Here is a 25,592-nt window from a genome sequence, read left to right on the forward strand (position 1 = left end):
TTTTTTTTTTTTTTTTTTTTTTTTTTTTTTTTTTTTTTTAAGTATATATCTTCTGCTATTCACTGTCTCCTATTTCACAGCCTACTGTTTGACTAAAAGGAAATGTTCCAAATACAGTCTGGAGTAGTTTCTCCCTTTTTGCTCACCTCTTTTCCTCGTTGTTTCACAGCTGTCTGCTGTTTATACAGTTAGAAACTATCTGGGCACAGCAGGATTTCAAACAGCTGGGCTTATTGCATATATAGAGACAAGGTTTAGCTTGAAATGCTAGAGCTGCTACCTGTCCCTACCATAACTCTTCTGCCCTTTTACACGTCCAGAACTATTTCCCAGACTGCCTTCTCTTGTCCTTTCTCCTTGATTACAGTGCTGCTTGACTGTAGGGCCTGTCTTCTTAGTAACTCAGTCAGAATGGTCACATTGCTGTAGTTGTTAGCTACAGGCTCATGTTTTCTCCACTGAGCTACTTGCATCATGTTGGGGGCTATGGAAATAATTTGCCTAAGGAAAGAAACACACAGTTCTTCTGGCTACATTCATTTACAAAGATGTGTTGGAAGAGACATGATACCAAGTGTTCATTAATATACAAATGTTTCATCATTCATTGTATATGGAAATCTGTGATAAAACTTAGAATTGCCTTGGTGAAACTGAATTTATCACTAGTGGGTTACCCTCTCTTCCCACACCTAAACTTGCTGGTTGTGGCACAGTCTTCTACCTGTGAGAGCAAATCAGTAAAGCTTGCCATTAACAAAAGATCAAGGAGAACTACTTTCTAATTAAAAAACATTTTCAGTCAATGAGATAACTTAAAAAACAAAAAAAAAAAACAAAACAAAAAAGACCCTCTGCAAGAATACATCGTATCTAATTGTGCTGAGGAGTATTCAGAATGACCAGAAGAATGCTGCACTAAAGCAGAAACCAGTCTTCCTCCGTTTTCACTTGCTTAGGTATCTCTGCTGAAGAGGACAAAGAAGCCCTCTTGCTTTCAGTGACTTCCCTTGGCTTTTTGCTTTTGGGGACCATGGATTATGTACTGATAATTTGTAGGCATAATGGGCAAGGATATTTGGAATTCACTCAAAACATTTGTGCTAGGAGATGGGATCTTGCTCTAGTCTTGTCAGTTGCTACATAACCAAACAATCAGAAGCTTCTGCACCAGATGATTCATGTAATGCTGTAAGTCACAGATAAGTAAAGGTGTTTGACGTTACCTGGGATGCATGTGACTGCTGCTTATCTCGCTGCTATTTTATAGAACTCATTAGGCATGCACTTTGTTAGCAGGTAAGCATTAACTATGTAACAAAGTCAGGAAACAGCACTATCATAATGGTGAAGTCAAGCTTGGAAGAACTAAAGCAGAAGCTTCTCAGGAGCATTAGAAAAGACTCCTTGGCGTTCTGTGGGGTTTCTGGGAAAGGTGTTTACATAAAAGTTTCACTTTTTTTGTTTGCTTGTTTTTTTTTTTGGGGGGGGGGGCTCATCTAATCTGCAATTGGAGGTTGGAGGTGAGGTATGGGGGTGCTTTGTTTAGTTTAAGAACATCCTCCTTCATTTTAGCCCTACTTAATTTGTGAGCTCTTAAAAAAAGTGGATAGAATATGACATTAGATAAAGAACAGGAAAAAAAAAACAACAACAAAGCAGTACAGAGGCAGCGGAAAATGAATGGTGCTAAAGAAAAAATGAGATCTGCCCCAGTCAGATGCATCTGAGGTCCCAAGGTGAACAGAACAGCATAGGACAACTACTGACTGAATGGTTACGTATCAGATGCATTTTACTTTCATTTTGCAAACCAACACCACCTAAAGCACAAAGTTCTCTATTAATCAATAGAAAACTTCATAGAGAAGAAAGTGCCAGCCTAGAGAATTACACACAGGGTATTGCGCTGTGAGAGAATTAATATTTACTTATGAGGCTTTTTTTCCTTCAAAGAAGAACAGCTTTTTAAGCCACGTGTGCCTGAGAACACGCACCATGGCCTTTCATTACGCATATCCAGACTGCGGTCCTGTCACACAGCTTGTGTGTGACCTTCTGTCAGTCAGCAGGGGAGTCTTTTCTCTACCTCCCTATCCTGGATCAGAATATAAGGCAGCATACGATTATTTCATCTTTCTACATGCAATAAAATGTGCAATGACATGTGACAGTCCATGAAGTGGAAGTACGCCAGGCACGTTCTGTTCTCACAACACCTGGCCTGAGTTGCTCTTTTTGACCTCCTGCACAACGTGTGTGCGTGTGAGCTGGTTTTGGACACATGCATTGCTGCTCTCTGTGGTTTAGTAATTGAGTAGTCATCTGTTTAGAAGAAAGCCTGGCTTTATTTACGTTTGCAGGAAGCATCCATTAAAAGTGAAAGCAATTACAAGAGACGCAAGGGAACTCATGCCCGGCAGCTAGCACAGTTTCAGACACCAGTTCGGCTATGAGATGAGCACACGTAACACTGCCAGAAATTGCCGACGGACGGTGCGTCCGTAGGGCCGAAGCCGCGCTGACAGCTGTCAGCCTGCGGAAGGGCTTCGCACATCACCGGAGGTCGAGCACTGAGCGGAGGACTGCACGTTCCCATTCTCCCTGCCAGAAGCCAAGGCTTAAGCTCTTTGACGCCGATGGCGTCCCGCAGCACCCCTCCCCGGGCACCGTGCCGCTCCCCGGGCCGGGAAGAGGCGCGGCCTCTCGCCCTTCACAAAGGCTCCGACGGCGCCTTCCGGCCGAGGCTGCCGCGCGACACGGGCGCTGCGACGCGGCGCCGTAACACTGGCGCCGGAGGGGCACGGCAACGACCGCAACCACCGCCCCGACGCAACTCGGCCCCGCCCACCCGGCGGCGAGGCCCCGCCCCCGAGGCGGCGCGACCAATCAGGAGCTGGGGGGTGGGGCCGGCGGGGCCCGGCATTTAGCTGTTGCGCGGCGGCGGGCCCGCCCTTTCTGCCCGAGCAGTGGCGGCGTTTCTTCCCTGGCGGTTGCGGAGTGAACATGGCGGACCAGGCCATCTCCTTCCTCAAGGACTTCCTGGCCGGCGGCGTCGCCGCCGCCATCAGCAAGACGGCGGTAGCGCCCATCGAGCGGGTCAAGCTCCTGCTGCAGGTGAGCGGCGCGGCCGGGCCCGGGAGGAGAAAGGGTGGCCGTGACCTTCGCCGGCGGCCGCCCTGAGGGCCTGAGGAGACGCGGAGGGTACGAGTTGAGGGGACAGCGGGCGGCAGCCGCGCGCGCAGAACAAAGGCCGCGCGCGCGAGGGGGCGGTTAGTGAGGTCACGTGGGCGGGGGGCGCGCGGCGCGGCGGGGAAGCCGGTTCCGCTATGCGGGGCGCGGCGGGGGCGGGGCGCGGCCGGGGGGGCGGTTCTCGGTGTCACTTCCTCGCGCGGGACGGGAGCACGCATGCGCGCCGCCATCTTGGTGACCTTCACGTGGAGCCGGCGGCAGGGCGGGGCCTGCGAGAGCGGCCCGGGCTGACCCCGCGCCCCAAGGTGACCTTCGTAACGGGCCTGGTCCTGAGCTGCGGGAGAGCTGGAGAGGCGTTTTGGACTTTTCGCTGGTTCTTAGGGTTGTGCAGAGCTTCGCTAGTTCTTAGGGTTGTTTTGGGCTAGATAATCTTCTGTGTGCAGTTCAATCTTATCTGGAGGCTCTGTATGCAACCCCTTTTGTCTGTGTGTAAGATAAGGTTTTAATTTCTGAGTTTGTTCAGCGTTTTGTCTATACCAAGTTACAAACAAACAATAAGTCGTAGTCTTAAGGCTCACAGTGACCCAGAGCATTGAGTTTTTTCTATTACAGCAGGCTTACTGCTGTGATGGCCTTATCTCTGTAGGCCGTCAGGCCACCAGCTCTCTGCATAATGCTGAGAGCAGACTCAGGCCCAGTTGCAGTGAGGGCAGGCTGAGGCATAGAGCCAAAAGCATATTGGAGAGCAGTGCTGCCCATTGCTGAGGGGTTGGAGCCAGAGGGTCTTTAGGATCATTTCCAACATGAGCCATTCTGTGATTCTATGAAATGCATGTTTTTATTCACAGGTGCAACATGCAAGTAAGCAAATTGCTGCTGATAAGCAGTACAAGGGTATCATCGATTGTGTAGTGCGCATCCCAAAGGAACAAGGAGTGCTGTCCTTCTGGCGAGGAAATTTGGCAAATGTCATCAGATACTTCCCGACCCAAGCTCTCAACTTTGCCTTCAAGGATAAGTATAAGCAGGTGTTCCTAGGAGGAGTAGACAAGCACACTCAGTTCTGGAGATATTTTGCTGGCAACCTGGCTTCTGGTGGTGCAGCTGGAGCCACTTCCCTCTGCTTTGTCTACCCCTTGGATTTTGCAAGAACCCGTTTGGCAGCTGATGTCGGCAAAGCTGGTGCAGACAGAGAATTCTCTGGTCTCGGGGACTGTTTAGTCAAAATTACCAAGTCTGATGGTCTGCGTGGCTTGTATCAAGGGTTCAATGTCTCTGTCCAGGGCATCATCATCTATAGAGCTGCCTACTTTGGAATCTATGATACAGCAAAAGGTAAAGTTTCAGGAGGGTATTGATAAACTTGTTTGTAGAACTGTGTTGCCTGCTTCTGCCGGTTTTTCTGTGCTGTTTTCTGTTTTTGACTTATATACTTATGTAAGTGTGGTGGAAGAGGGGTGACATTGCACGGAGAGCAACACTTCAAAGGCAAAGTTTCAGCATGCATTGATGGATCAGGCTGCTTTAGAATTTTCCTGTTACGCTTGCCTTTAGAACACGGCACTTTTTCCTAATGGAAGTAATGTGTTTTGGTGACAGTATGCAAATACTCAAAGTTTGTGATTTCTTGCTGAGTATTTGTAGTTCTGTTAGAACAATTCAAATGTATTTATCAGAATTTGAGCTGTTCTTCTGTAAAGCATTTGTTTGTTAAGCTTGGCTTCTGGATGTAGAGTTAATTGATCTCTGAACTGTAGGTACTGATGTATTTGATGATGTTTACTCATATAGATAAGTTGAGAATAATTAGAACACTTGTCTGAAAGGATCTTGGTACCTAAATGTTACACATTTTGATTACTGACAAGGAAATGCTGTGTGTTTCCTTATTTATTTCTCTGTTGCTTCAGTATGCTTAATGTGTTTTAAGTGTCTTGTTGCAGCTTAAAGCATTGCTTTACAGTGCTTCATGGTAGTTTTTTGTGGTAAAGTAGCTGTTGTGCTGTGAACTGAAGGAGCATTTGCAAGCTAAAAAGCTAATGAGCTTCTTTTTTGCAGGCATGCTGCCAGATCCCAGAAATACTCACATTGTTATCAGCTGGATGATTGCACAGACAGTGACTGCTGTGGCTGGTGTGGTTTCCTATCCTTTTGACACAGTGCGGCGTAGGATGATGATGCAGTCAGGACGCAAAGGAGGTAGGCTGTTACCATATCAATATTTAAGTGCTGCTAATGGTGATCCCTTAGTGCTTATGATTTCTTACCATGTAAATCTGATTCAACTGTTCGTATGTTCTAGTAGTAGGAGGCAATTCAAGTAGTATAAGGCTTCTGACTTGTGTTTGTGAAGAACTATGATGAGGTTGGTTTTTTTTTTGGGGGGGGGGGGGGGGGGTTAATAAATTGGGTAAATGGATTGGTTGTTTGTGTTGACAAACTAAGTGTAAGCAAGTAGTTGACAGTGTAATTGTCATAAGAGCAATTAACACTCTTATTTTATGGCATAACTTTTAATAACTAGGTAGGCAAGCAGGAAGATTTTTTTTCTGTTGCCTGAACTGGTAGTGCGTTAAAGCGAGATATGGGGCATACTGTGGGAAGCAGAACAGCTATTTTTAGAGTCACCTGAAATACAGAAGTTAAAAAACCCCTCTTTGCTCTTTCTCTACAGCTGATATCATGTACTCTGGAACGATTGACTGCTGGCGGAAGATTGCAAGGGATGAGGGAGGAAAGGCGTTCTTCAAGGGTGCATGGTCTAATGTTCTCAGAGGCATGGGGGGTGCTTTCGTGCTCGTGCTGTATGATGAATTCAAGAAAGTCATTTAAACAGCCTAACTAAAATTGGAAATCAAGTTGAGCAGATCATGTAGATTAACTACCATTATGGACCATTGACCTTCAAGAAATTCCTGTGAGTTTTATTTATCGGAGCCAGCTGATACTTGTAGATAGGGCTGGAAACTGACATAGAGGACTGATCCATTTCACGGTAACCTGCATGAAGACACTGAATCTGGCAGTTCAGTGTGATGATTTTTTCAGAGATGAAAAATCAGTGACAGTGGTTCTGGGTCCAAAGTAGCTGGGTCCAATTTAGGCAGAAAGTATGCCTGTGGATCAGTCCTCAGTTTCAAGTCCTATCTTTTAGGACCATAAAATTGTATTTGAAAATACTTGCTAACAAATCATGTTCTTTTCCACTTGTACTGAAGCACTATGTACCATTTTGCACAGCTGAACATCTAGCAATTATGTTCTTAAATTGGGGCATTCTGCTGTAAAACAATAAACATACTTATTCTGTCTGTGTTGAAATTATTACATCAAAGCTTTGGGAAAGCGTCGTTTCTTTGAAAACTTGTTTCAGATAATGGTTCCTCTGATACACTTACGCTGCACTGTAACAGGATGTTTGATTTTTTGTTTTAGGAAAACCTGAATGTGAGAACCTTGAGGGAAAAAAGCATGGGTTGTACTTATAGAAACCACTCCCCTTCTTTGTGCCTAATAGTGTATGATGGGCTGCTGCAAGTGGCTTTCAGCATGATTGTTAGAAATTGATTTGCAGCTTTGCATGTGATGTAAAACGAGGGTTTTTCTGTTGTACTTAAATTACCCAAAGTTCCAAGCGCAATCAAAAAGTAATGAATGCTTTTTGCTCCTGGCAAAAGTCTTAAAATGGAATCTATTTTTTTAAATCAATATAGGAAGCAACACATGATGTTCATGCAAAAAACCAGGAACCTGGTTAAATGCTTTTAACCTCTGAATGAGTATTGTTGCTGCTATTTGGAAGTGTTGATTATGCCACTTAAGCTTTTATCTCTAGAAGTGGCTAGAAGTAGCTTTGAAAAAAAGAATTTAATCTGAAATTCATTCTGAAAGGTGAAGTCGATATGGGTATGTAACGGAATATGCGTGGTTCTGTGTGGCTGTAAAATAAAGGTAAAAGTAAGTCAGCCTTCAATATTGACTGAATGTCCAATTTTAAGGGTCGCTTGAAGACTAAAAACATCTCAAAAAGCAGAAATGAGAAACTAAATCTGTGCTCTTTATATGTACATAATCTTACTTTTGTACTTTGTAATCTGCAAAGATGTGATGGGGGACCAGTAAATGAGAACAAGGTGTTCATCTTTCAGTACATTCTTACAACTCTCCTGTATTTGTGAAAATGTCATTGTAATGAGTCACTGAAGGCTGACTGAGCTATCAGGTTTTTTTGTGTGCCTTCTGAGGTTGCTATTCAAGACAATATTTAAATTTGCAACATGGCTTTGGCTGGTAGTTTGTACCAATGTGATGTTCCATGGCACAAGCACTGCTTTTAGCATCTTTCTATGAATGTAAGTACATTACACAACTACTTTGTACACAGGCTAATGGCAAATTTTATGTACATACTGCAAGTGGGTTTTTTTTGTTTGTTTGTTTTTAACCCTGTTTGGTAATGGTAGCTCTCTCGTGGTGTGGACAGGTCACTTGATGCTGAAGTTTCCAATTAAGCTGCTGTTTCAATTGTAATTCTATTGATCTGAAGGGACAGAGGAATAATCTGCCTATATAGATATATTTCATAGGTTTATTTTCTACATCAGTGGCTTAAAAGGTAGGTATATAACGATAGAGTCCCTCACATAACCTTACTGTGAGTGCATGGTGGCCGAACTTTGTGAGGAAGAAGCAAGCATGACAATTAACTAGCAGCCCTTGAAAAGGGCAGATTTCTTTTTTTGTCCACCGCCCCTCCTCCAACAAAATTAGGTGTTAATCAGGAGAAGCAAGCAAATAAATCAATGCAAGTGTGGGTTGTTATTTAAGTGGAAATGCAACTTACCTCTGCTGTGCTTTACAGCATGTACTGCTTGGTGTTTATTTTTCTAGTATGTTGGTTCCCTTAGTCATCCAGCAGCATTTTGCAATGTGATTATGCAGTGTGGGAACATAAGAGGCAAACAATAAATGAGACTTTTAAAAAAAGCATTTGTTTTCTGCCTTATTGAAGCACTTAATTGGGGAAATGTGGATCTTTTGGAAAATATTTTCAGCAGGAAAAGATTTTGAATTTGTTTAACAGAAAATACTATATTTTCAATAGATTTGGAAACAAGATCTGCACACTTGGTAGGACGTAGACTGGTGTGATGAACTATTTAAAACCTAGTTTTACAGATTTGATTCCAAATCTTGTGATTGTTACGCTGGATTTATTGAAGTCTGTAGCTGTGCCACTGAAGTTCTTATTGGTATTGCAGAGATTCACATTGCTGTTGGAGATGCTGAGCTCATTACACGACTGACTGGCAGCCCATCTTAGTTATTTTTAGCAAGATTTTATTTTATTTTATTTATTTATTTATTTATTTATTTATTTTGCCATAAAGTTCACTGAATATTTTGTTTGGTATCAGAGTTACAAGGTAGAAGGGCAACTTTTAGCTACTTTCTGCTCCAGAGAATTCTTGGGAGTATATATATAAAATGTTAAGTTGGGGAAATAGCATTTTGATTTCCTGTAGCACTACTCTTAATTCAGGAAATAATTTCTCCAGCAACGAACAGAAGAAATTATACCTCGTTTCTGCTATATTGTTGATGAAAGGCTTTGTCTTAGATGGTGAAGAGAACCTCAGCAACTTTCAAGCAAATCTTCATAGCACGTGTTTTTGGAGGAGCTTGGTTGCCAGGCATTGCTTCTGAACAAAGGGAAAAGAAGCATTTTTGTGTGTGTTTTTTTGTTTTGTTTTTTTAATGTGGTGAAATGGTTTCATAGGTGATACTCATTTCTAGTCCATGCTGTGAAGAACACCGTAAATAATTGGAAATTATTAGGAGGTTGTGTAATTTTTGTGTTGCATCCAAATCTTTTCTTTCTGGAAGATTAGGTCATCTCCTCAATCACAGTTATTTCCTCAGTACAACTTATTTGAGATAGAAGCGCATTCTCTGTCTGAGAAGAGGGGAGAAAGAATAGCCATTAACATACGATAAACTACAGGTTACTTGTTGGTGTTCACAGAGAGCATTAAAAAATATTACATACACAGTTCCGAAGGCACCCTGGTCTTGCTATTTTGATACGTAAGAAATGTTTGCAAAGAAAGGGATGGGCAAGATGACCAAAAATTAAAGGAAGAACACTGAAATAAAGTGGGATGATTGTAGGAATACAAATTCTCTAATGAACTGAGTTGGTTGGTAGGATCTGACCCAAATCTGAAAAGGAAAGCAGGTGGTATTTTTAACATAAGCTTTAAAGAAGCAACTGTGAACTCAGTACAGTGCATTTAGGGTTATAAATCATGAGATCTTTCAGCGATCAGGAATAAGTTCTTGAGAAACGGGACAAACAGTAAATGTGAAAGGTCGTGAGAGCAAGTGGGGACAAGATGATGAAATGTAAGCTTCAGAAAGCAGAATCAGCAAAGGGATGTGTATAGTTCAAGATAGTTCATAAATGTGTTGGATTTAAGTAGTAGGAAGAGATAGCCCTGTTATTCAGGGAAGAAACTCCTTGGATAACACATTCGAACTTGATCCATTTTGAAGAATTACAATAGTCAAGTATAAATTGTGTCTGAGAAAGGAGATAAAATTCATTTTTAAGACTAAATTAGACAAAGGAGAGTCAGACAGGTAAGAGAGCTGAAAATGATCTTCACAGCCTCGGTGTTTGTGAAATTGAAGTTATCTTGAACTCTGGCAGTTATTGCTGGTTAGCTGCTGCCTGCAACTGTGCCCATGCAACAGTTCAAGAACCACATCCACCTGCTTTGTGCATCATAGAATCATAGAAACACAGAATGGCCTGGGTTGAAAAGGACCACAATGATCACCTAGTTTCAACCCCCTGCTATGTGCAGGGTTGCCAACCACCCGACCAGGCTGCCCAGAGCCACATCCAGCCTGGCCTTGAATGCCTCCAGAGATGGGGCATCCACAGCCTCCTTGGGCAGCCTGTTCCAGTGTGTCATTAATCTCTGTGAAAAACATCCTCCTAATGCCTAACCTAAACCTCCACTGTCTTAGTTTAAAGGCATTTCCCCTTGTCCTATCGCTATCCACCCAAGTAGACAGTCATTCCCCCTCCTGTTCATTGTCTCCTTTCAAGTATTGGAAAGCCACAATGAGGTCTCCCCAGAGCATTCTCTTCTCCAAAAATTACCAGTCTCAATCATTTTTAATTGTAAAATATGGTTGTGAATATACAGAAGATAACTGCTATACTCAGCAGTCATGTAGGACACAAACTTTGCAAAGGGCCAAATCAGTTTTTAATGGACCTGATATGGGTCTCATATTTACACAGCATTTCTTCATGCCTGCAGCTTATGGTAGGTTACAGTTAGCCAATATGATTGAACAGATGTACATACCTGGATATCTTCCTCAGCTGGCATATCAAATTTGCTTCTTGGTTGTGGGATAGGAGGAAATATTCTTTTTGAACTGCAATACCTTTGGATAGAAAATGGGATGGTAAATAAAATGCTAGTGGCACAACAGTAAATTTTGTGTTGAACCTTAAGAGTGCGATTTAATGCCTAATAGATCGCTAAGTGAGAAGAAGGAAAAGGCTTTGAATGTTGACTGAGGATTAACTGTTTTTACACTGCTCCATTGGGTAACTCAGCTTACTTTGTGACTGAAGCTACAGTAAATGATTTATTAAACAAGACTTAAAATAACCCACTTGACACAAATATCCTCTACCACTAAAGAAGTTTGATCAAAGTAAGGACGCATTCATCTGTCTCAATTCCCTGTTGTCTGGTGCTGTGTGAAGTCAGTGATTTTAAAATACTGTGAAATGCTTTGAAATAAAGACAAAAAATGTTTTTCTTTAGGATCTGGTGGAACGATTCACTAAGTCTAACAATTTGTCCCCCCATAGTGTGCCATACTGCCATCCAAAACCATACTGCTGGTGATCTTGAATTACATTGATCAGATAGATTGATGAGATTCTTCAAGGTTGTGCAGGTAGGAGGGATGTTTCATCATAATTCCTATGTTAAGAAGGTTGGTTTACCTCTTGCAAAGGCAGTAATGGAGCAGCGTCACTAGGATTGTTCCGAGTGCTATCAGAACTAAAATCACATAAATAAAATAATCTTTCTCTTCACCTGAAACATATCAGAGAGAAATGTCAGTGGTCTGCCAGAAAGTGTTAGCTCCGATTACACCTGAACTTCTTGAGTCATCCAAAGGATTTCCATTTGGTATCTTACAGATCTTTGATCAAAAGTTCAGATGTATTTAATGTACCTTGGAACATTCTGAACATTTAAAGTGCAGAGAAAAATAAAAAATCCGGACAGTGAGGAGAACCAGAATGAAAAGTCGGGATATAGGTGGGACTGTTAAAGGAATGTCAAAGAAGCAGGGAGTAGGAAGATTCAGAAGGAAGGAGAGGAATTTGAGCACGCACTGAAGCACTGAACAGGTTGCCTAAGGAGGCTGTGGATGCCCCATCCCTGGAAGCATTCAAGGCCAGGCTGGATGTGGCTCTGGGCAGCCTGGTCTGGTGGTTGGCAACCCTGCACATAGCAGGGGGTTGAAACTACATGATCACTGTGGTTCTTTTCAACTCAGACCATTCTGTGATTCTATGAATTTGAAGATTTAAGGGGACTTTCAGAACTTCTGACGGAAAACAGTTTGGGTACACCTCAGCTGCTTTCTGTGCTCCTGCTGTTTCAGTCACAGCTGCTGTCTCAGTCACAGCTGCCATCAGAAGCACAGTTACTCATGGGCTTCCAGCATCTGTTGCCATAGGATTTGAGCACTTCATCAACATTAATAATTTCTATCCTGCTCTTTCCATGTCACCGAATGAGAATTAAGGTTTTATTCTTATCCATGAGTGTGAGAGAGAAGAGTTTGCAAACACATTAATACAGAAAAAATCCCCAAACCCATCCTAGATTACAAGAATATTTCAGTCTTACCGAACTCCATAGGGTTACTCCATTCCCCCCACTTTCTGTTTACAGAACATCTTCTTTTTCCACGTGCTCTGATTTTCAGAATGCTTTTTTTTCCTTTGTAACTTTTGAATTCGTATTTGTTTTCAGTTACCTGCGATCAGAGTTAGAAGCTGTATTTCACTCCATCGGCAACTATTAATAAAATTTGAGTTATAATTTCCTGATACAGGTTCTGTAAATGCAACTTATTTTTATGACTTTGCAGGTAAAGGGTTAGATGATCTTTCCCCCAAATTTCAAACCCTGGTACCCATTAGTTCATCCTACCATTGACTGTTTTGGAATTTAAAGATGTTTTTTGGAATTTGTTGGTGCTTAAATTTATTCTGTTAAGGATATCTTGTTTTCTTTGTCAAGTATATATCCTAAAAAATATAAAACAGGACAGAAAGCTGAAACTGGATAAGCAAATCATGCAAAGACTTCTCCAAATAGAGTCTCTTCTTGTCAAATGGAATTGATGCTTTTGAGACAATCCAACACCAAGAATGGATTGCCAGGCCTTGTGGTGCTTAATGCAAAGCCTGGAGGCAGTTGAGGATGCTTGCAAGGCCGAGAACTGCCCATTTGCAAGGGTTTCACTCGTTTTGAAGATCTCAAAGCTTACACGATGCTGCCATGGGAAAATATATTCCTAATTTCTTATGTTGATGAAAAAGCTACAGTTCCAGGGACATCTATATTCTATATTACAGTGTTTACATGATAAACAGGGCAAAAGTACAAATTTGTTGGGATAAGAATACTTACGATTACAGGAGGATCCTTTTTCTCTTCTGGGATCTTGTACTGCAAAGCAAAGACAAACTCAATTTTTTGTTGTTGTTTTTTTCTTGCCAAATAATCATATATTTCTCCCTCTGTTTTTCCCTGTTTTTTGCTTATAATTTCAAAGTGAAATACAAATGGAGATTCAACCCCAGTAACATCCCAAAATATAGCACTTTATTCAGAGTTTTGTCTTCCTCTGTTTCATTTTGGTGAAGCGCTGGAACAGGCTGCCCAGAGAGGTTGTGGATGCCCCATCCCTGGAGGTGTTCAAGGCCAGATTGGATGGGGCTCTGGGCAGCCTGGTTAGTATTAAATGGGGAGATTGGTGGCTCTGCATGTGGCAAAGGAGCTGGCGATTCATGATCCTTGAAGTCCCTTCCAAACCTGGCCATCTTGTGATTCTGTGATTTTAGGAAAGGAAGAAAATTAATGATGTCAGTGGCTGTGAGCTGTATGTGCTTCTATACAATGCACACTCCCATCCAGCCGGTGTATATCTGAATTATCTAAGAAAAAAAAAAATCCTCTAAAGAAGCAGTTCTGGAGGCTATAACTTTGCAATTGGTTGATAACACAGAGCACAAAACTGATATGAACCACAGATTTATTTTCCTTCCAATTGAACTCTGATGGACATAAAATATTAACGTTGGAAAAGATCTCAGAGATCATCCACTCCAACCATCCATCTATGACCAATATTTCCCCACTAAACCATGTCCTTTAGTACAACATAGAAGGCACATGAGGGATAAGAAGATGATCCAAGACAGACAGCACGGCTTTACCTAGGGAAGGTGATGCCTGCCCAATCTGGTGGCCTTCTATGATGGAATAATGGCCTTGGTGGACAAAGGGAAGGTGACTGATGTCATTTACATGGAGTTATGCAAGGCCTTTGACATGGTCCCACACCACATACTTATCTATAAATTGGAGAGATATGGATTTGAGGGGTAGACTTTTCAGTGGATAAGGAATTGGATGGATGGTCACAACCAGAGGGTTGTGGTGAATAGCACTATGTCCAAGTGGAGGCCAGTGACAAGTAGTGTCCCCCAGGGGTCTGTCTTGGGACTGGTGCTCTTCCACATCTTCATCAATGACATCAATAATGAGCTTGAGTGCACCCTCCACAAGTTTGCCAATGGAACCAAGCTGAGTGGTTTGATTGACATGTTATAAGGAAGGGATACCATTCAGAGGGACCTTGACAAACTTGAAAGGTGGGTCTGTGTGAACCTAATGAGGTTCAACATAGCAAAGTGCAAGGTTTTGCTCTTGGTTGGAGTAATCCCAGATATGTACATGGACTGGGAGAAGAACTCCTTGAAAGTAGTCCTGCAGAGAAGGACCTGGGGGTTCTAATGGATGAAAAACTGAACATGAGCCAGCAGTGTGCTCTTGCAGCTAGGGAGGCCAGTGGTATCTGGGGCTCCATCAGAAGAGGAGTGGATAGCAGGGATAAGGAGGTGATTGTCCTTCTCTATTCTGCCCTCATGAGACCTCATCTGGAGTACTGTGTCCAGGTCTCAGGCTCCTACTACAGGAAAGATGTGGAGCTGTTGGAGAGGGTCCAGAGGGCTGGATCACCTTCCCTATGAAGGCAGGCTGAGGAATCTGGGCTTGTTCAGCCTGGAGAAGAGAAGGCTATGATAAGACCTCATTGCTGCCCTCCAGTATTTAAAAGGAGCTTGTATAAAGGAGTGGAATCAACTTTTTTTACTAGGGTAGATAGTGAAAGGACAAGAGGGAATGGTTTCAAGCTTAAGGAGGGAAGACTTAGATTGGCTGTCAGGGGGAAGTCCTTTACAGAGAGAGTGATGAGGTCCTAGAACAGGCTGCCCAGAGAGGTTGTGGATGCTCTGTCCACGGAGGTGTTCATGACAAGGTTGGATGGAGCCCTGAGCAACCTGGTCTAGTATTAGACATGGAAGATGGTGGCCCTGCCTATGGCAGGGGGGTTGCAAATTGATGACCCTTGGGGTCCCTTCCAACCCAAAGCCATTCTGATGGCTTCATGATTTTTTGATCTAAACATTCCTTGAACATCTCCAGTGACACAACCACCTCCCTGGACAGCCTATTCCAGCAGCTGACCACTCTTTTGGAGAAGAAATTTTTTCTAATATCCAAACTGAACCTCCCCTGGCACAACTTCGTGCTATGCCCTCTTGTCCTGTCACTAGTCAACTGGGAGAAGAGTCCAACCGCCACCTTGTCATCAGAGTGATTCATATTCAAAATCACTGTGAATATTTACTTACACATTCAGTGCAATCAAAATTTAATTAACAAGAAAAAAAAAAGTATTAATGTGGACTGAAGAACCCTAACATTTTGAAATATTTAATATGAAATGCATAGATGTAAAAATTAGCAAGCACTATCACCAGCAGTGGTTGCGGTAAGGATTCCAGAAAAGATGGTATCCAGGAAACATTTACATGTAATGTCAGTGGGACAGCTGGCATTATGAAAAAGGAAAATGTTATTGGAAGGAATGTCTCATTTCAGAAAATAAACCTGTTGTGTATAATGCATTATAAAGATTAGTATTTCCCCATTATTCATTGTCAGATGAGCTTTCTCGATCTAGGACATGGATGGAAATCATCGGTCTGCTGTAGACAAGGAGGGTGTTACTGAGCTGCCTTCACTTAGCCTTGTAGTGCCCCTTACAGCTGCTGCATAGTATTTTGCCTGGCCTCAGATGGCCCCTCCAGAATGTGTCTTACCTTCTGTCACCATGTGGGTATCCCTGGTACCTCCACTCACCCAGTGCCTGATTTAGTGAGTAGCAGCCCACAGAAGGGAGGTTGGAACTACGTCATTTTAGAGGTCCGTTCCAACCCAAAGCATTCTATGAATCTGCGATTCTCTTATTCTATGATATATTAGTTTGAAAAAAAGTCAGAAGCAGTGTAAGCTGCAAGACTGGAGCAGTAGAACATGCCACAGCTTATCAGATAGAAGTCAATAAACCGAGAACAGAAATTTGTATGTTCTTTAGCTAGATATGGTGCCAAATGCAAGCCAGTACATTGTTTTTACCTTAGTTTGTATGTTTATTTCATACTCAAAACAGTCTGCGTTTTCCACATGACTTAGAAGGGGTTGTTGCCATGTAATTATGCAACCTCCTGGATTGCTAGTACAGTTGGCAGTGACGTTCAGTGGAGGAGGGAGTCTTTCTGGAATGAAATGAAATTCACGATCAATAATCAGCTACAACTCACATGTTCCTAGCAAAATGTACGTGAAGCTGAGGCAACTAGTTCAGCTGTATGCTGATGGTAGAAGGAAATGTTATCTATCTGCTAAATACAGTAGGTAAAACACAGTATGAAGACTAGAGACTAAGATGCTACAACTATTGAACATCTGACCTACATCTACAAAACTTCTGGATGTCTGAAGGTGTTTCAAATGGCACTAGAGGCAAGGTTTTAGGCAACTGGATCCTGCCCGAAATCTCTATCAGAACTTAAACTTGTGGGTACTCACTTATTTAGTTAATACAGTCTTAATTTTCCAGTTGAATCCTCCCTCTGGTTTAAGGCACCATGTCCTTGCGGTTCTCATAGAGATTTGGAATTGCTGAGGTGGAGAAATAAGCCCACAGGAAAGCTGCCCTCAGAACATTTTTCACAGTTGTTTCTCACCTCTTCAGTCCTAAGGAATTATTCACACTGTTCCCCAAGCTGTTACTTCAGACACTCTGCCTTTGCTCATTTTAGTTAATTTCAGCTATCTTTTCAGCTAACTGAAATCAAGTTTGTACTACTGTATTGAGTCCTATAACAGCTGCACTCAGTTGTTTTATTCTCTTTCTTTTTTTTCCTTCAGAGAAAAATTCCTGGCTTTGTTTGTTTGTTTGTTTTCCTTTTGAGTTAGCAATAATAAAAGTGCCTACTTACCAATTGTGTATAGTTTTGTATAATTATCATAAAACTGGATCAGGAAGGCTTTGTGGGATCCATTTACCAGGAAATAAGTAGTTTTATCTTTAATTGTCACATTTTGGAATTTACATCCCACGTTTCTGTCATTTTCATCTTTAATGTAAAGTTCACATTCTGTCTGGTCATCATCTCTATAGGTAACATAATGGATATATAACAAGGAGTTTTAGTTAAATGTAGGCATAGTGATGTGTTGAGAATTCGGACTACCCAAGACTCAAGAAGACCTACTCACCTCGAGTTCTGCCAGTAGAGAAAATATTGTGTATCTCCTGGAGCATTCCTGCCTGCCTGCCAAGTGCAGTTCATGAGGGAAATGTCATAAATCACACAGGAGAAGTTCTCAATGGCTGACCCATTAATGCCTGCAAACACAGCAATGTCCATTATGAGGAAAAAACGTGTGGACTGCTCCATGCTGGAGAATCATGGCAGCAGACAACTTTTCTGGGTTTCGGTAAGGCTTTTGGTACTGTCCCTCATGACATCATTTTGAACTAGTTGTCCAACCCTGAGGCAAACAAGTTCATACTAAACTAGGAGTTGTACTGGATCAACAGCAGAGTTCAAATGGTTGTAGTGAATGGACTATCTCTGGCTGACAGCCATTCATTGGCAGTGGTCCCTCAATTCTAGGGACATTTCTGTTCAACTTTTATATCAATGTTCTGGAAGCTGGAGTGGAAAGTCTCCTCAGCAGATTTGCTCACAATACTGAACTGTGAGGCGCTGCTGACTTCCTGGAGGACAAAAGGCCATGCAGGGGGGTCTAGACACATTGGAGTGTTGGCCAATCATCACTGGCATGAAGTTCAGTAAAGGCAAATGCTGTGCGCTGCATCTGACACAGAGCAATGCCAGACACAGGCGCAGACTGGGAAAGGAGTGGCTGGAGGGCAGCTCAGCAGGGAGGGACTTGTGGGTTCTGGTGACAGCATCTCAGCATGTGCCAGCAGCATACTCTGGCAGCCAAGAGGGCAAACTGCACTGTAAGGTACATTAAACACAGCATGGCCAGCTGGTCAAAAGAGGTGATTATCCCCCTCTATTTAGCACTGGTGTGGCCTCATCTCAAACTCTGCATGCATTTCTGGGCTCCACAACATAACATGGACTTTCACAAACTTGGAAGTGCCCAGAGGAGGGCACCAAAGCTAAGAAGGCTAACGGCATGTCCTATGAGGAGAGGCTGAGAGTTAGACGTAAAGTAGTCAGAGAGTGGAATTTGATTTTTGTGGGTCCTTTCCAAAGTATCCTCTCCTCTCCTCTCCTCTCCTCTCCTCTCCTCTCCTCCCTTCTCTTCCCTCAGGTGAAGGCACCTGAGAAACATGGGAGTCCCCTTGGAAAACCTGCATGCCTGGACCTGAGATCCAGATGGGGAGGAGTATTTGAAAGGCAGTGCCCTGGGTTGTATTTTTTAGGACACTGTGAAAAAGTCTCCTTTGTGGAATCCCTAAGAAAAGATGAACTACTTAATCTTATCATTTTTTCCAAGTCTGAAATAACCCAGCTACATGCGGCTGCAGAAGTACTAGTGTCTTTGCCAGAACAATTACTTGAATCACCCTGAAACCACTGTAAGTTAACAGCATTTTGGAGCCCTAGCAAGAAAAGGAATAACACAGTTATTGATACATTTTTTGTAACACCTCTATTGCAGAACTGCAGAATGGTCAGTTAGAGAACAAATGGCTTCAACAGACTTAAAAAGACAAATATTTCAAATAGAAAAATAATATTTAACTACTGTTTAAGAAACCGTTTCCTATGGTATTATTTACCTTCAAAAGATTGTAAAAGGAGAAAACCACAAGCATTACCTTCAGGGAAAAATGGACAAATTTTTGAGATGTTTGTCTTTGGTACTGTAATGGTGAAGGCTGCTCCTCTGTACAGAGGCACACTATCTTCTACTTCAAACCTGCATGATTTGTTCTTCACCTAAAAAATAACATGTACATATTTTGCTTCTCTGATTTTCCTCTGCCGTTTTAGATAGTGCTGGATCTGAAAGGACCAGTCAGCAATAACTCCAATGGCCAAAATTTAGTGTGTTTATGTAGAATCATAGAATGATCAAGTTTGGAACGACTCCTTACATCATCAAGCCCAACCCCAACCCATCCCCACCATGCTCACTGACCACATCCCTCAGTGCCACATCCACACGGTTCTTCAACACCTCCAGGGACAGTGATTCCACCACCTCCCTGGGCAGCCTGTTCCAATGCCTCAAATGCCTGTGGCTGTTTTATGCTCTTCTTTACAAATTGAGGATAATCTAGAATGAAACTGAGTAATTGAAAGCACAACTACACAAAGAGATTTCTATACCATCATACGACAATTAAGGAAGGCTAATATTAACCCAAAGACGTAAGAGAAGACGCTGAATCAACAGGAGAACCAAAATGAAATTAAATCAGAGGATCCTGGTTAAACAAAAATCTTCATCTGATCTCCACGGGGTTAAGAAAGATATCTATGGCATTAAATTTAAAATCTTCAGTGACAGCATGGTGTATTATTGCAGTACATATTTCCAATTAAGCTTCTGCTTTGCTGTTCTAAATAAGCTGTCTCTCTGTCTCCTCCTCTCTGCAACAATCTCCTCAACTTTTCTGTTAGGATAGCATAAGCTTATAACAAAATGTGTCCTAGAGGCTTGTTCACAGAGAAATAGGTGAAGAATTTGAGACATTGAAAATCCATTACATCATTTGGAATATTCACTTTTCAGCTGAAGGATCTGTGTCCCTCTAAATTCTGCAGGTATCTCTCTTTGTCTCACACCTGAGACAAAGAGCAGCTACATTCCCATTCATGCTTCAGCACAGCTGCAGTTCAGGCTATCACCTCCCTTTCTCTTGGGTGACTGAACCTCGCTTCTGTGCTTCTTTTGGGAAGCTTCTTTCACATCAAATACACCCTAGCATCAGCAATAGCTTTTCATAGATCAAGATGTAGACTGCAAACAGTCACAGATTTTAAAGCCAACTGATGCAATTTTTTTTCAAGGTAAATGAAATCTGTAAGAGGTAAACAGAAAATGTGCAGTAAATTATCTCAATGAACAGAATGTTTACCTTCATTTCTCTGAGTTTGAAGTTTGCAGCCATGGTACACTTGTAACTGGAGAAGTTCTTGCTGCTTTGCCAGGACAGCTCCATTCTTCTCCTGTTCAATGTCAAGTTTGAGATAGGCAATTCTTGTGTCCCTGCTGAAATGGTTACAGGATAAGTTCAAATTAGAATATGATGCTGCTATTGTTAAATAGAGAGTATAGTATATTTCAGGCCTAAAATCACTATTACCAGCTTAATTTCAAATAACTCTAATAATGAGGAATTCCTCATTATTAGGAGGAATTATTATTTTTGTTAGGAGGAATTATTATTCCTCATCATGAGGAGTTCCTCGGACTATATAAAAATATACTTACACCCCATACACTGCAGGTCAGCATGCAAAGGACAAAATAGCATCATGCACCAACAAATCATGCATGTGAGCCCAAGAGCGCGAAACATCTTTTCTTTTCTGTAAAGATACAATGAAGCCTTCAGGGGCAAAAAGAAAATAAAAAATTTAAACAAAAGAAAATTACATCAAAGTGCATTTTTTCTGCTCCAAATCTTCATTTTCTCATGACAAGAGCAAAAAAAGCTGTTTAATTCACCCCTGGAACATATTCTTCAGAAAAGCTGAGCTGTGCTTCCGGATTTCTGGTAAACACCTATTCTTTAAAAGATCTGAGTAAGTTCACTATTATACTATTATCTACTGCAAGACAGCATTTTGAGATGGAGAGGCCACTAACTCTCGTTACTATACATCCATTCATTGACAGTGCAGGGACCATGACTTAGGATTACTGTTCTTTATATCCTTTCTGATATGTCCTAACCATCAAAAAGCTAAGTGTTCTTGCTTTCTGATCCTGTGAACAGCCCTGCCAATTTTACAAGAGAATCAAAGAGTCACAGAATTGTTAAGACTGAAAAAGACCTCTAAGATCATCTCGATCCATTGCCTCATTCCCACAATGCTTACTAACCACACCCCTCAGTGCTACATCCATACATTTCCTGAACATCTCCAGGATAATATAGAATGAAGGATTAAGGTTGGAAAGACTTCTCAGATCATCAAGTCCAACCCCAATCCACCGCCACCATGCCCAGTGATCATGTCCCTCAGTGCCACATCCACATGGTTCTTGAACACCTACAGGCACGGTGACTCTACTACCTCCCTTAACAGCCTGTGGCACTGCCATGTTATGTGGTGCTCCATTTTCTGCTGCAGAATGATCATCTAGTTTGGCTTTCAATTCTTTGGTGAAGGCATCTTTTCAGAAGTGGGCAGTTTGGTTTTCTGCTCTGTCAGGCTGTGGGTGACTCACTTCTCCAGGAGTGCGCTGTCAAACCAAGCATCAGCACCAAGTTTAAAGCTTGTTTCTCTTCCTGTTAGTATCTTAGCTGTGCATGGAAAACACCATGAGCTCTGACTTGTTCACGCAAAGCAGGAGGAAAAAAATCTCAATATCTGCCAGGTCTTAGCAGGAATTAAATATTGACCTACTTTTTTTAGCACTGGCAAGTGTACGGTTTTGCTTAAAAAGAGTTTGAGGCTGATTTCAAATGTTCATATAGCAAAACATTCACAGAATGTTTGAAACAGACTTGTCCACCCCACAGCCCATGGGCCACACGCAGCCCTGGGCAGCTAGTAGCATGGTCCCACAAAATTATAAGATTTATTACTATTGTGTGATTTTTAATAACATTTTTCATGAATTCATTGAGCTTAGCTCAAGTGCCAACTGTGTAGGCAACAATGGAATGCTGTGGAGAGACATGCAGTGCAGTGCTAGTTACACCTCTTGTGCCCTTCACACACATTAAGCTGAATTGATGTCTCATGCATTACACTGTACACGTGTTTGTGTTGCTTGGTGAGTAAGATGCAATGATTGTCAACAATATTTCAACCCACCTACACATATGTATGTCTGTGGAGGTATATGGTTGTTTTTTTTGTTACTAAGTGCCTATGTAAATTTTCTAATTTCTTATTAAACTTGGACTTGTGTTACTTCATAACATCACTCATTCACTGAGGAAGAAATATCCAACTTCTCAAAAAGCTCACAAAAATATAAAATAATTTTAGATAGATTCCTAATGAGTTTTGTGATATGTATTTGATTTGTGTTTCACAAAATCAAGCTCAATTTTCACACTAGTTGTATTTTTTTTGTTGCTCTCCTTTTTATGTTTTAATTTCATATATATATATATGAAGTTTTGTTACACATATACATTAACTATATTATATATTGTATATGTGAACAAAAGTAAACCTGAAGGTTGGACAACCATGGCTTAAAAGCATTTCCCTAAGTTACTTCTCATTCTTTTTTTAGAGGCAAAGTGATTGTTACCATCCCTCAAAGTGTTCAAGAAATGTTTAGATGTTGTACTAAGGGACATGGTTTAATGTAGAAATATTGTTGTTAGGTGAACAGATGGAATGGATGATCTTCAAAATCTTTTACAACCTTAATGATTCTAAGACTCTATGACTCTGTCACTTCCAGCATTATTTACTATCACCTTTTCTTCTTTCCTTTTCTGACCACATACCAGCTTAGGAAAGTTTTCCATTCAGAAAAGTGCCCTAGATACTGGAATTCTGATGAGCCTTACCACATTCCATTTGACTATGGATAACCTTAGATACAGCTGCTTTTTTATTCTCCTGTGCATGCCAAATAGAAGCATCCATCATAAACTTTATATTTCTATCAGTTTCTGACTAACCTGAATTAAATTCATTTATTTACTTTTTTAATGTGGTTCCTCGCTTTTTCCCCTTTTGACGGAGAACTGAGTGTAGCAAACAATCCCGTTTCTTACGTGTAGTTTCCTTCATCCCACTATTAAACATGATGCATTTTTTACTGCGCTTTCTTTGTTCCTTATTTCTTTTGGATCCAGAACTTGTTGAACTTTACTGTGGACATAAAGCATGAGTATGTATTCTTCATAATCAAAATTTGACGCTTCCTTACAGGACCATGTCTGTAACAATTTTGAACTAACAAATAAATTGATCCACAGTTGAACTTCGACTAAAAATTACACTTTAGAAGTTGGGAAAGTGCTAAATCTGCTTCACTGATACCTAATCCAAAATTAGCAGACAGATATTTGCCTGAGTTAAAGACTCACACTTTTGAGATATGACCATTACATCAAGCTTTTTGTAAGTCATATGTTTTAGGTGATTTTCCCAACTTTTGTTTCTATCTTTAACGGATATACTTACAAATTTCTCATAAATGACAGAGAAAGGTGACTCCTGATTTGAGAACGCCTTTATTTTTCAATCAGACTTGTTTATCAATGTAATTATATTCTAATTTTTGTAATAATTTCATGCACTGTTCCTGTGTTGAATCCAGCTGCTTATTACCCCTTTGCTTATTCTCCCCTTAAGGCTATTTTTGACACTATGACTCTATGTCTTAAGGAACAATTTAATAATAAACAGTACACAGCCTTTCTGGTCCTCTGAACCTATGAATTTCGTTCCATAAGCTGTAAACATCTTCCAGAACCTTATTCAGTCTTTGTGTGGTATTCGGACTAATTTTCCCCAAAGAAACAGTATTACCTTAATGATCCCTTTCAAAGAATTCCTCAGAGGACATGAGATATCCTTTTTCTAGGGCTAATTGTAGGACTATTTCTAAATACAGGAACATGGCGGGGGGGAAGGGGGGAGGGGAAGAGGGAGGACACTTGCTAATAGTCTGTTAATTGCCTGTTTTTCTCCATTAACTGTTTTGGGCATTTCAGAAGAGCAGATTAAGATTGGTTCCATTTGTGGTTTAAGCAAAAATCCAGTCTGATCCAAGCAAGCTGGATTTTTGAATGTGTTTGAAGGGCTTCTCACACTTCCTGGAAATGGCTCAACATGGCCAATCTGTTAGAATCTCCAGAAGTAGAGACAGGATAGGACACTGTGCTGGTGCATCAGCAGATAGAATCTTCATGGTAGCGTGACACTTTCCTGCTTATCTCTTCAGAATCAGACTTTTCTTTCTAAGTTGTTCTGCAACAGTGAGGATGTGGCCACAGCTGCTGGGAAGTGATACTGAAGAATCTTAAATACAAGCATACAGAGGACTGGTACTGAAATGTTCTATGAGGTATTGGTCTCAACAGTTATTTCACTTTCCCATGCTCTCAGTAATCTCCACAGGAGTGTACACAGCAGTGTCAAGACCTCCTGTTATTCTCTACTCTTTTCCTATAACCATATTTTTCTGCATTTTACGTCCTTAGTTCAGTCACTTAGTCTTTTCTTGCTCTTTTCTTCATTCTACCCTGACTTTTGGGTGTTTGTTTTCCTATTCTCTCTAAAATGTCTGCTCACCTTTCCTTTATTGTCTTTGCTTCATTCTTGTCATCTCCTTCTGTTTGCTCTCATGACTACCAGGCTTTCCATAGGTCCGTATTACTAATTCTCTGTATTTTCTAGTGGAAATGCTAATCAGGAGCACTGCCAAATGAGTCATCTACTGCTTAGAGTAGAGATTGCTGGCACTGTTGTGTCCAGGCTCTGGTCATGTCATTGGGCTTGCAGTAGGAATAGCAGGAACTGCAAGTGTTCTTCTTCAGAAGAAATGATCTTTTTCATTGACCAGAGCACTGAAGGATTTTGCTTCCCAGTGCATTTATGTTTCACAGTTGACTGACTTTTAAAGACATTACACAAGAAATCACTGTTGTGTACTTTTTTTTTTTTCCATTGCCCTAACTGAATGCACCAACAAATAGCTAGGTCTCCTGAATTTTCTCTGGGCTGCATTCAGAGCAAGGGATAGAGGAGCTGCAGAAAGACCTAATCCCTTTGCTTTATTCTTTCATTCCTTCTGCCTGGAAGTCAAGCCAGCATCACATCTCAAGAAGCCTTGTACCTCTAGGACCACTACCCTTTCCCAGACTGATCATTTGCGGACGGTTAAACTCTCTGCTCTGAACAGATCTCACTTTTGAAGGTGTCAGAAGGAAGATGTAGCTATGCCAAAACAATTAGGAGTGTTATCTGAAGGATCACACAAACAGAAATAAAAATATGCTTGTGTAAGTAGTGTTTCCTCATGTTTTTCCTTTCTCTTTTCTTTTTTTCTCTTTTCCTGGCCATCTTTGCAAGTGTCTTGGCCTCTCAGCATGTAGTTATGCTGCTACATGGAGGAGAGATACAGAGGGAACTCAAGAACACGATGCCTACACTCTCACTTTTTAGTTTAGCTCTCTCCAAGGCAGATCTGCTCTTAAGCTAATCTATCCACCCAAGCTAAGTGGACATAAACTAGCTGGTGCTACTTGACCTTGGAGTCATGAAGAGTCCTAGCTTTCTTTTATTTAGTGGCATGCACATGGAGTTTATATTTAATTTTTCACTAGGAAAATTTTATCAAGGAAAACATCTAAATTATCAAGGAAAACATCTAAATTACTGCTAAGCTTATTATCTAATGTTACCAGACGTATGACGTGTATTACTCAGCAACAGTGATCATATCCCTTGAAGACAGACAGTTTTACTGTGTGACAGTGAATGTGAGTATGTTTGATCTTTTGTAGCAAGGCGT

General features: G+C 41.3%; 2 protein-coding genes across 5 annotated transcripts in view; one reads left to right on the forward strand and one right to left on the reverse strand.

Annotated features, from left to right (window-relative positions):
• Nucleotides 1–2,948: 2,948 nt before the first annotated feature.
• Nucleotides 2,949–6,513, forward strand: SLC25A6 (solute carrier family 25 member 6). Its single transcript, XM_042810766.1, has 4 exons — nucleotides 2,949–3,117; nucleotides 4,041–4,527; nucleotides 5,251–5,391; nucleotides 5,867–6,513. Exons 1-4 carry the CDS (start codon nucleotides 3,007–3,009, stop codon nucleotides 6,022–6,024), a joined length of 897 nt encoding a protein of 298 aa, XP_042666700.1. The 5' UTR covers nucleotides 2,949–3,006; the 3' UTR covers nucleotides 6,025–6,513.
• A 2,022-nt stretch (nucleotides 6,514–8,535) lies between these two features.
• The window catches only part of LOC122156192 (granulocyte-macrophage colony-stimulating factor receptor subunit alpha-like), a 38,393-nt gene continuing 21,336 nt past the window's right edge, over nucleotides 8,536–25,592 (reverse strand). For 2 of the 4 annotated variants that reach the window (XM_042810763.1, XM_042810762.1), the window contains exons 12-22: nucleotides 20,367–20,484; nucleotides 20,011–20,144; nucleotides 18,745–18,865; nucleotides 17,160–17,289; nucleotides 16,880–17,055; nucleotides 16,014–16,153; nucleotides 12,939–12,977; nucleotides 12,150–12,279; nucleotides 11,231–11,324; nucleotides 10,575–10,656; nucleotides 8,536–9,148 (exon numbers count right to left, since the gene is read on the reverse strand). In XM_042810763.1, the coding sequence (XP_042666697.1) occupies nucleotides 9,080–9,148; nucleotides 10,575–10,656; nucleotides 11,231–11,324; nucleotides 12,150–12,279; nucleotides 12,939–12,977; nucleotides 16,014–16,153; nucleotides 16,880–17,055; nucleotides 17,160–17,289; nucleotides 18,745–18,865; nucleotides 20,011–20,144; nucleotides 20,367–20,484 (1,233 nt within the window). In that variant the 3' untranslated portion in view covers nucleotides 8,536–9,079. Of the gene's footprint in view, nucleotides 9,149–10,574; nucleotides 10,657–11,230; nucleotides 11,325–12,149; nucleotides 12,299–12,938; nucleotides 12,978–16,013; nucleotides 16,154–16,879; nucleotides 17,056–17,159; nucleotides 17,290–18,744; nucleotides 18,866–20,010; nucleotides 20,145–20,366; nucleotides 20,485–25,592 lie in introns of those variants that run through there. The other 2 variants (XM_042810764.1, XM_042810765.1) reach the window with 2 other exon arrangements.

This window comes from Centrocercus urophasianus, unplaced genomic scaffold (genome assembly GCF_019232065.1).
Source record: "Centrocercus urophasianus isolate 14NV4802_14NV808 unplaced genomic scaffold, USGS_Curo_1.0 seq_12, whole genome shotgun sequence".
Taxonomy (NCBI): Eukaryota; Metazoa; Chordata; class Aves; order Galliformes; family Phasianidae; genus Centrocercus; species Centrocercus urophasianus.

Bases quoted from the DNA above. Each gene is read 5' to 3' on its own strand.
- SLC25A6 (XM_042810766.1), top strand. From the start codon at position 3,007: ATGGCGGACCAGGCCATCTCCTTCCTCAAGGACTTCCTGGCCGGCGGC. The intron at 4,528-5,250 runs GTAAAGTTTCAG...TCTTTTTTGCAG, and splicing joins AATCTATGATACAGCAAAAG to GCATGCTGCCAGATCCCAGA. The intron at 5,392-5,866 runs GTAGGCTGTTAC...CTTTCTCTACAG, and splicing joins GCAGTCAGGACGCAAAGGAG to CTGATATCATGTACTCTGGA.